The sequence below is a fragment of the Ochotona curzoniae genome, unplaced genomic scaffold, assembly GCF_017591425.1.
Source record: "Ochotona curzoniae isolate NIBS_2020 unplaced genomic scaffold, NIBS_Ocur_1.0 contig_2855, whole genome shotgun sequence".
Taxonomy (NCBI): domain Eukaryota; kingdom Metazoa; phylum Chordata; class Mammalia; order Lagomorpha; family Ochotonidae; genus Ochotona; species Ochotona curzoniae.
In genome coordinates, this window is record NW_024465615.1 from 858,742 (window position 1) to 869,936 (window position 11,195).

At 38.6% G+C, this 11,195-nt stretch overlaps 1 protein-coding gene across 3 annotated transcripts in view; it reads right to left on the minus strand.

The window, feature by feature from the left end:
* The window catches only part of ZSWIM5 (zinc finger SWIM-type containing 5), a 137,861-nt gene that overhangs the window by 39,758 nt on the left and 86,908 nt on the right, over positions 1–11,195 (minus strand). For all 3 annotated transcript variants that reach the window (XM_040977741.1, XM_040977740.1, XM_040977739.1), the window contains one exon: positions 2,914–3,270. In XM_040977741.1, the coding sequence (XP_040833675.1) occupies positions 2,914–3,270 (357 nt within the window). The remainder of the gene's footprint in view (positions 1–2,913; positions 3,271–11,195) is intronic.

Sequence of the window (11,195 nt, forward strand, 5' to 3'; positions counted from 1 at the left end):
TGGCTTCAGCAAGCCTAGCCCCAGTTGTGGTGAACATTTGCAGAGTGAGTCAGTGGATAGAATATTTCTGTCTCCTCATTTCTGTTTCTCTAGTGTTCAAATAATTTTAAAATAAAAAAAAAAACCCTTCTTACTACATACAAAAAATATGTTAATCATAAAGCTGCTTCCTAAAGTACAGGCACAGTTGCTTATAGGTGTGTGTGTGTGTGTATATATAAAATATAAAAGAAAGTAAAATATTTGAAGAAAAGTCTTCAGTGATAAAGTGTTTTTACTAAACTAAGTCCAAATACTTCAGTTTAGTATTGAAGGCCCTCAATGTTTAGGCCTTTCTTCTTATTATTTTAAAAAAATAAACAAATATTTATTTGTATTGGGAAGGCAGATTTTCAGAGAGAAGGAGAGATACAGAGAAAGATCCTTCATCTACTAGTTTACTTCCCAAATTACTGTAATGGCTGGAGCTGGGTTGATCTGAAGACAGGAACCAGGAGTTTTTTCCAGGTCTTCTATGTGGGTGCAGGTGCCCAGAAATTTGGGAATTCCTCTAATGCTTTCCCAGGCCGTAAGTAGAGAGGTGGATGGGAAGTGGAGCAGCCAAGACAATGAACCAGCACTCATATGGGATGCGGTGCTTGCAGGGAGAGGATTAGTCAGTTGAGCCACTGTGCCAGTTCCAGGTCCTATCTTTAACTTCTAGCTTTATTTTCTCTTCATTTATACAATATTTCAGCCAGAAATCTGTGTTCCCAACATTAGCCATACTTCCTTATGATGTCTATGGTTTTCCCTTGGCTTCCCTCCTGCTCCCTCTGATCTGTTCTTTGGCTCAAAACCAGTAGTTCTCATTGACAAAACTGCCTCATGCTTACAGTCAGGGCCACATTCTGAACCTGAAATGCCAACATTGCTAAGGTTCAATTAAATGCTTGGTTCACTAGGCAGGAGGGTTTTGCTTTTATCCCCTTGCTGAATGAGCCATATATCATTGTCACCTGCAAAATATCCCCAACTTATGCTGATATGCTCAGCACACAAAGGCAAATATCCTTCAGTTGCATTTTGTTTTCACTGGAATTGTGTGTTTTCATATATTTCCAACTGAACTGAAACTTTTATAAGGATAGGGATTCATTTTTTAGTACCTCAAGTCCCTACTCATTAGAAGAACATGGAGTTAATATTTATAGAAAGAACAATACATGTCTCACTGACCATGTAGATTTAAGTTTTAGGTGGAAAAATACTGTATCTTATCAGAAATATTTACAAAGTTCAGGTGGGAAAACAGAGTGTCCTACCACAAATATTTGCTAATAACTATGTATTGAGTGCTTTCTACAACCTAGAATGCCTTTCACATACACATCTCAGGTAATGTATGCTTTCTGAGGACAGAAACTATTTTCTTTGCTGTTATGTTTGTAAGAAAGTGCCTGGCATGTGACAGATGTTCAGTAAATATTTGTTGAATGGATTCCAAAGAACCTTCCTAACAACTCTATGTGATGGTATATTTAACCTAATTTTAAAATAGAGAAGCTAAAGTTTACACACAGTATTTCAACAGGTAGAAAACTCAGGAGTTGGGCCACTGCCATGGCATAGTAAGTTAAGTCTCTGCCTACAGTGCCGGCATCCTATATGGGTACTGGCTTGCGTTCTTGCTGTTCTGCTTCCCATCCAGCTCCCTGCTGATGTGACTAGGAACACAGCAGAGGATGGTCCAAGTGCTTAGACACCTGCATCAACATGAGAGTGAGAAGCAGCTCCCGGCTCTTGGCTTCAGATTGGCTCAGCTCTGGCCATTGCAGCTATTTGGGGAATGAACCAACAATTTGAAGATCTCTTTTTCTCCTCTCTACAAATCTGTCATTTACATAAAAATAAATAAATCTTTAAAAAAGAATAAATTAGCATTGAGAGTATAAGACCTACCCTGAAAGGATTCTTAACTCTGAGGACTTAATTTTTTCACTCTTAAATACCTTTGTAAAAACCATAAATATAGGGCCTGGCATAATAGCATAGCAGCTAAGGTCCTTGCCTTGAATGTGCCGGGATCTCATATGGGTGCTGGTTCTAATCCTGGTAGCCACACTTTCCAACCAGCTCCCTGCTTGCGGCCTGGGAAAGCAGTCGAGGACAGCCCAAAGTCTTGGGACTCTGCACCCGTGTGGGAGACCTGGAAGAAGCTTCTGTGTTCGATTAGCTCAGCTCCAGCCATTGCAGCCACTTGGGGAGTGAACCATTGGACAGAAGATATTCCTCTCTGTCTCTGCTCCTCTCTGTATATCTGCCTTTCCAATAAAAATAAATAAATATTTTAAAAGTATATGTAATTAATATATTACTTCTATTACATATATACTTATTTTAACAAATACACTAAAGCATAAAAAACCACTTAAAATTCAATCAGTAGAAAATAAATAAATTTTATTCAAATAATTTGAATAAAAATTTAGTCATATTATCATTGTTACTATAGTATATTTTCTTCCATTCTTTCCCCATATATACATATATCCATGTATACGATGCAAAATTTTAAGTTAATATTTTTACTACAATGTAAAGTATAAAATGTGCATAAATATTAAGTATACAGATTAATGAATTATCACATAATGGTTATAACTGTATAATGACCATTCATGTCAAGAAATAGAACGCTACCAGTATTCCATGCCACAATTTTTACAAGGGGGAAATTGGGTTGCTTTAAGAACTCTTGATCATTTGGACAGAATGAACTGAGTGAGGTTAAGTAATTACAACTCAAAAATATCTCAGTCTCTAAACATGCAATAAAGGCACATAAAAGGCAAAATAGAGGGGAAAAGGTTGATTTGCTGAAAGTAGTGGTGAAAAAGACCATTTTTATTGATAAAAATGTGATTCAATTACCGTTCACTTGGTTGATTTCTGAGTTGGAGGACAGAATCTCATCTGCCAGTTTCTGTGCAGTAGGAAGAACTTCAGTGTGGTGTGCTGTGATTAAATACTGAATAAACTTTTGGAGCTGGTCTCTATTCATCTGAAAGAGGGTTTCTGAGATAGGAAGACGCAGTTTGACTTGGTCTGGTTTTCGGATCCTATAGAGTGAGAGTGCTACCACGTGAGCACAGTAGAATATGTCCTTGTTCCCACAGCCACATGTCACTGAAGTGATTTTGCATCGATCAAAACTGATTGCAACTTTGTAAGTCACCGCTGGTTCAGAAGCAGTGGCGGGTTCAGTTACTGTGCCACTCAGATGGAAGCCTAGAGAAACAAAGAAGAAATTGTGTTTACCGATTCAGTAGTTAAAGGGTCACATTTTGCATCTCAGTTCATCAGCCTAAAAACTATTTACTGAGCATCTCCTACACACTGACTGGTCCAGCCATAAACACAAGAGGCAATGAAAATAAGTAGTGCTCTGAAGGAACATACAATCTAGAAAGGGTTCTTAATCCTGAAGTCCATAAACTTTCTCAATTAACCTGAAAACTTTGGTTTGTGTCTTGTTATATTTTTCTAAAGAGGACAGCTTTCATTATAGTCTTAAAAAGATTAATAAGAAACTCCAAGCAAGTTAAGTACTTCTGTAGCAGGTTTTCAGTTTTAGCTGGTAGGCAGACAAGTCCACAAATAACCTTATCAGTACAGTCTAGAATAAGGTGAATTTTGCAAATGGAAAACAAAACAAAAACAAAACAAAAAAAGCAAAACACAAACCAGAAGAATGCATTGAGACAGGATAAAGGAACAACAAAGAGAATCAAGGACAATATTTCTTACTTAAAACATACTCTTCTAAAATGTGACCATGTGGAGCACCCCAAAGACAAGAAACCTTCCAATACACAGACGCAGAGCTTGGTGCAGTGAGACTATATATTGTTTATACTTTAACTCAACCAAGGAATAATAATTTTGAAATGCAAAGAGAATGCATTTTTAAGGTACAACTAAACCAAAAATCCAAATGCAGTCTATATATTATTATTATCATTTTTATTTAAATGATTCTTCTTTGTATTCATCATCATTCAATTATACAACAAAAGTTAAAGGAGACCTGAAGTATTGGACTTCTAGACCTACTAGGATTGCTAATAAAAAAGAGGATGCTGTGACACCTACATCCTGTGCATGTGCTGGTTTGAGTCTCAGCTGTACCACTTTCGATCCAGTTTCCTGTTAATGTGCCTGCCCCTGAACCCAAATGCGAGACCAGAAGAAGCTCCTGGCTTCAGACCAGACCATTCTGGCTTTTGCAGCCATTTGGGGATTTAACCAGAGGATGGGAGATTTCTTTCTGACATTCTGCTTTTCAAATAAATAAATCTTACAATGTTATTTATTCATTTGAAAAGGAGGGAGAAAGTGGGGTGGGGGGAAAGAGATTAATTTCCCTTCTACTGCTTTATTCCCCAAATGCCCACTTGCACCAGCCAAGGCTGAGCCGGGCGGAAGCCAGGAGCCTATAGTTCTGCTGGGGTTGCTTTCTGCTGTTTTCCCCAGGTGTATCAGCGGGGAGCTGGATCAGAAGTGGAACATCTCGGACTTAAACTCACACTCACATGGGAGGTGGCAGCTTAACTTGCTGCACCATGATGTTTTAGCTTCCATATTAAAAAACAAATCACAAAATATTTTATTTATTTATTTAAGAGTCAGAATTTAGAAAGAGCAGTAGAGATACAGATAGAGATAATTAATCTTTCATCTGCTACTTCACTGTCAAGATGGCTGCAATGGCCGGGACTAGGCCAGCTAGAAGTTTCATCAGAGTGTCCCATGTGGGTGGCAGGGACCAAAACACTTGGGCCATCTTCTGCTGCTTTTCTCAGGCCAGTAACAGGAACCTGGATCAGAAGCTGAGTCGTGGACATGAACAGGTGCCCATGTGAGATGGCAATGCTGTTGGCAGAAGCTTTACCTGCTACACTACGAAGCTTGCCCCACAGCTTCCATGCTTTTAAGATGAGACTGGCTTAGACGATCTCTAGAGTTCACTCCAGTGCATGTGCATTACGATTCTAACACTGACCCTCCCACCATGCTTGACACAGAACTTTGCAGATTACAGGTAGTTAACACATGTTGGCTGATGTTACACAGTAAAGCTTCTTCTCCTGGCCTTTGCGAGTGTATCATATGTGTTAGGCTCAATTCTAAGTGCTTTACATGTATTAGTTAATCTAATTTTCAGTTAGGTAGTCACAGAGGGTGTGGTATAATGGTTAGTTGTATGTATCAATTTGACTAGGTTCGAGTTTTAGTTATACAAGCACTAAGCTAGGTGTTGCTGTGCAGCTCTTTTGCCGATGTCCTCTAAGAGACAGTATCCTCCGTCATGTGGGGAGGCCTCATCCAATCAACTGAAAGACCTTATATGGCAAAACTACAGTTTCTGTGAAAAAGAAGAAATTCTGCCTCAAGACAGCAGCATCGGGTCCTGCTTAAAAATTTGTCTCCTGCCCCATAAAAATTTAACTCCTCGCAGTTCTCACAATCATATAGGCTAATTCCCTGAAATAAATTCCCTCTCTCTTTCTGAGGGGACTTTCAAAAGTTTGTGGGAAAACGAAATTTGTAGATGTTTACGCTGTTGCACAAACTTTGAAATCCATGTGCACTTTTTTTGGATGAAGTTTTGAAGAATTCTGGTATGTAAAAGCTTCAAAATCTTTCACACCAAAATAAACTTTATATTTTAGTTCCATTTACCATGAACTTTTTGAAGTACTTTCATATCTACATATACGCGCATGTGTGTGAGTATATGTACGTATTCACTGCTTATGTTTCTCTGGAAAACTCATTTCCATTATATGAGGAAATAAAGCAGCTCAGTAATTTGCTATAGGTCCCTCTGCCAGTAGATGGTAGAGCCAGGATTTATATCCAGGTAGTCTGGCTCTAAAGCTAATACTCTATTCACCACACTGTCTTTATGTTATACAGCAGGTAATACCATATTTAACTAAGTAAATCATAAACTACAAAACATATAACTAAATATATTAGAAAATAACTTTCATGTTTATTATAATTCTAAAATTTCAGTATAAAATTAAAAAAAATTATTTAGGAAATCAGAGTTATAGAGAGAGAGATAAAGAGCAAGTTCCATTCACAGATTCACTCCCAGAAGCTTAATCTGGGTCTCTCACGTGGGCTGCAGGGGCCCCAGGGGCCCAAACACTTGGGCTATTTTTCCCAGGCCATTAATAGAGAGTTGGATTAAAAATATAGCAGCTGGGACAAGAACCAGACCCTATATAACATGCTGGTACCACAATGCTGGCACTAAAATTGCAGTTTTTATAACACTGGTAATAGTTTGAACCATCTAGGTTAGTCTGTTACAGACAAAAATGTCAAGGATCAATTTAGACTCCAGCTTTTTCTCAATTTTAAACAACTGAGAAACCATCTACAGAATATCTTGCAAAAGCTAATAACATTTGGCTTCCTAGGGGCTTCAGCTAAGGTTTATGGCATTTGTGGGCACATGCTAATTTGAACTCTGAATGCTGGGGCCCATCAGCTTTATGTATTAATACTAACTGGGCTCCTTCTTCAGGAGCTTTGACGGTCAATGTTTTAACCCTTTTAGCTAGATATTAAATGTGTCTACTTATATATTTAGTATTATTTAGATATATAAAAATACTAGCATAAAAATACAGTATGCTTGATCCCCTTGTATTCACGACTTCAGCTTCAATGGCTTGCAACACAAAGATCAAATTATTTCATCTGTATCTTTTCATGCCTCACCATAGATTATACTGAAGTAAATCCCAGAAATACTATTTCATTGACAAACACCACTATATGCAATTCCTTCACATCAAATAACTACTGTTTCGCATTTTAGATCTGATCTAATTACAAAAACAAACAAAGCAAACAAACAAAAAAACAAGCAAAACAAAACAAAAAACCCAAACAAGAGATTTACTCAAGTAAGGATGCAAACAAGGCCCAGAGAATTAATTTAGTTGATGCCTCTGTTAAGATACAAGTTTACCTTCTTCTCTGGCACTCCAATTATTTACTGAAAAAAAGTAACAGTTGACTGGGAAGACCTGATCAGACTCAAGACTTTCTGTTGAAATTATTTATTTCACAGCATTCATTGCATAATTCCTTCTGCTTTACATCAGGAGACACACAATGCTTGACTGTTTTCCTCTTGGTACTATTAAGATTGATCAATGGGCTCTATTGTCCTGATGCATATATTAAAAGTTTCTTGTCAGTTTTTCCCTTCATAGTTTTAGAAGTCATCAACGGTCACTGACTATTGGGGTGGTTTTACTTCTTTATTTAAAATTCTGACCCACTTTTCTTGACTCTACAAAACATAATTACTAAAACAAAGGGGAAAAGCATGTAAAGTGGTTAGTTTGCTACTTTAATATGTGAGTTCTAAAAAAAACTGAAAAAAAAAGATAATAATCACAAAAATTACTTTGACTTCTTGTGAAAAACAACTTTGTTATCCTTCATCCACAGTTCTCTAAAATACACACATCCTAAAGCACAAGAAATCCCCCACATATATTGTAAAGTCTTCCTACATATCAAATACTCAAATGCTCAAGAACTGCAGGGTCTGGACAGCCGCTTTTTTGTTGTATCTGTTCACACTTCAAAATTATGGGTGGACAGAAAGGGGAGGAATTGGGCAGGGGTGAAAGGAAGCAACATCCAGTGTTCATTTCAGTAGTGGCTCGAGTGGGCCATCAGAGTCAATACCAGTATTTCCTTCCTCTGTACCAGCTATCTCTTCCCATACAGGACTAAAATAAACAAGCAAAAACTAGCTCAAGTGCTTCACCATTGAGCAGGTCCTGAATAAAGTACCAAGGCTTTTCAAGCAGCTCCTCTTCAGCTTTGCAAGAAGTGTATTTCCAACCACCACCACCCACAACTCTCTCCTAATCCACAATAACAAAGCAAGCCTTGCCTTAAGGAAAGGATGTTTCATTTCCACTTTCTATTCTATGGCTTAAGAGAGCTTTCCTACCTGCTGACCCCTACTCTGTCTAAAAATGTAAGAATAAAATCATATCACAGCTTTTCTCCATTACCTACCACAATAGCTCTGACATTGCCGCAGTCTCTAAAAAAATTGTTAGCCTTCTATTAAACGCCTGCTATGAGCTGATCCCCTAGCAGCATGCCATCCTCTAACTGTGCCTTTCCAAGCTTAAAAAATGCATGGCAAGCGCTATGAGAATCTCAAGATCAGCAAGAAATTGTTAAAAATCCACGAGTTCATGGCTTAAAGAGTTCTAATTTCTCTGCCTTTTAAAACTGAATGGTAGCACACAAAGAAATGGGAATTAATTGAAACTGCTCATTTAATTTTCTTTCCCAACATTAAACTGGAGAATCCACGGCATAGGCTGAACTCTGAACTAAACAGAAGGTACTAAGCTTATTTTCCCATTTGTTCACACACAAACACAAAAATATATAACAATTTAAAAAATGTACTAGAAAGGCAGAGTTACAGGGGCAGGCACTGAGGTGCAGTATGCTAAGCCTCCGTCTATGGTACCAGTATCCTGATGGGCATCAATTTGTGTCCTGGCTTCTACATTCCAGTTCCCTGCTTATGTCCTGAGAAAGCCACAGAGGATGGTCCAAGTCTTTGAGCCACTGCACCCATGTAGGAGACTCAGAAGAAGCTCTTTGCTCCTGGATTTGGATCAGCTCACCCCAACTGCTGAGACCACTTGGGAAGCAAACCAGCAAATGGAAGACCTCTAGTTGTCTCTCCCTCCTCTTTCTGCCTCACCTTCTTCTCTGTAACTCTGTCTTTCAAATAAAAATAGAATAAATTTTTGAAAATAAAAAAGTCAAACTTAGGGAGAGAAAGGCAGAGAGAGAGAGAAGGGAGGGAGAGAGATCATTAATTTGCTGTTTCACTCCAGAAATAGAAAACCAGGAGTCAGGAGCTTTTTCCCGGTCTCCCAGGTGCATGCAGGAGCCTACAGCATCTTCTGTTGCTTTTTCAGGTGCATCAGGGTATGAGTTGCCCCATTCCTAATGGGCAGCCAGGATTTGAATGGGCACCCATAGGGAATACTGACATAACAAGCAGTAGCTTAACCTGATATGCCATGATGCCAAACCTGAAATTCTCTTTTTTAAAGAATGAAATGCAGTGTTCTTCATGGCTAACTCAAAAAATTTTTTAAGATTTATTAATTTTAATTTCAAAGTCAGGTATACAAAGAGGAGGAAAGGCAGAGAGAATGATCTTCCACCCACTGATTCACTTTCCCCAAGTAGCCACAATGGCTGGAATGAAGCCAGGAGCCAGGAACTTCATCCAGGTCTCCCACGTGGGTGCAGGGTCCCAAGGCTTTGGGCCTTCCTCGACTGCTTTCCCAGGCCACAAACAGGGAGCTGGATGGGAAGAGGAGCTGCCAAGATACAAACCGGCACCCATGTGGGATCCCGGAGTGTTCAGGGTGAGGACTTTAGCTGCTAGGCCACCACCCCTGGGCCCTAACTCAAATGTTAATTCAAATACCATCTCCATATGAAATTACCTGGTACTTCAATTGTTGAACAGAATCATATTAAATGAAGAAGACTAAACATTTATACCTATGGAACTTGAATTCTAATATATAAGAGTTTTTAACTAGAATAAGAGATAATCATTTAATGGACAAGAAAGAAGCTCAGAGAAGTTACATGATGGCCAGTTTTACTGCAGAAATTAATATGACCATAGATTTACATTCTGAAACATCTTAGGCTTTGAAAACTAGAAAGAAACCCAACATTTAAAATTGTTGTACTTCCTGAATATAGCCAATTGCTTCTCTTCATCAAAAGAAGGAATAATTTTTAGTTTTTAATAAGCACTATGTACTATGTATGTTTTTACATATATTATGTTATTTAATCCTAATGACAAAATTATATTCAACACTGTTATTATCCTTATTCTGTTGGTAAAGGAATAGAGGTAGGGCTAGGATTTGAACCTAACAGTTATAGACTCAGAGAATAAATTTCTTACAGCTACATTTTATTTCCAAGATAACGTTTCTCTATTTTATTTTTAAAAGATTTATTTATGAAGGACTATATAATTATAATCATATAGGGGAAATCAGTGGGGGGAGCAGACTTGGACAAGGGAGAGGGGAAACCCCAAAGCCTATGCAATTATATCACAAAATTTTTTAAAAAGACAGAATAGGCACTCAATAAAGATTTATGTTTTTTTAGAATTTGTCTTTTATTTGAGAGGCAGCGTCATACAGAAAGAAGGAGAGACAGAGAGAAACTTCCACCTGCTGATTTACTCCTAAAATGGTCCAAATGGTCCAAAGCCAGGAGCCAGGGGCCTCCTCTGGGTTTCCCATTAGGTGCAAGGCCCAAGTACTTGGACCACCCTCTGCTGCTTTCCCAGTTACTTCAGCAGGGAGCGGTATCAGGGGTGGTACAGCCACGACTTGAAGCAGCACCCACATGGGATGCTGGTGCTGCAGGCAGACGCTCAATATGCAACACCACAGCATCGGCCCCTATTTATTTATTTGAAAAACAGAGTGAGACAGATCTCCCATCTATTGGTTTACTGAGAAGCAAACAATAGCTTACAACAGCTGGAGCTGGGCCAGGCTGCATCCAGGAATCCAGAACTCAATCCAGGCCTCTCACAAAAGTGGTCACAGGACCCAAACACTTGGGCCATTACCCAGTGCTTCTCAGGATGCATATTAACATGAAGCCAGATCAAAAGAGAAGACAAAATTTGATCTCAGGCCCACCTTCCATGATAATTTCCAAAAATCAACCTAATTTTTCTAATCAGAGTGATATCTGATATGCTCAAAAACATTGAAAAAAAACCAAAACAAAACCATAAGACACTGGGGCTGACATTGTGATACAGCAGGTTAAATAACGACTCTTCTAATATCAGCATCTCATATTAGAGTGCCAGTTCGAGATTCAGTTGCTGTACTTCCAATCCAGCTCTATGATAATGTACCTGGGAAATATTGGACCCCTATAACCCATGTAGGAGATCCAGATGAAATTCAGGGCTCCTGGTTTTGGCTGAGCCCAGCCTAGGTCATCGTGGCCATTAGGGAAGTGAATCACGAGACAGAAGATCTCTTTCTCTGTCTCTCCCTCTCTGTCAATCTTCTTTT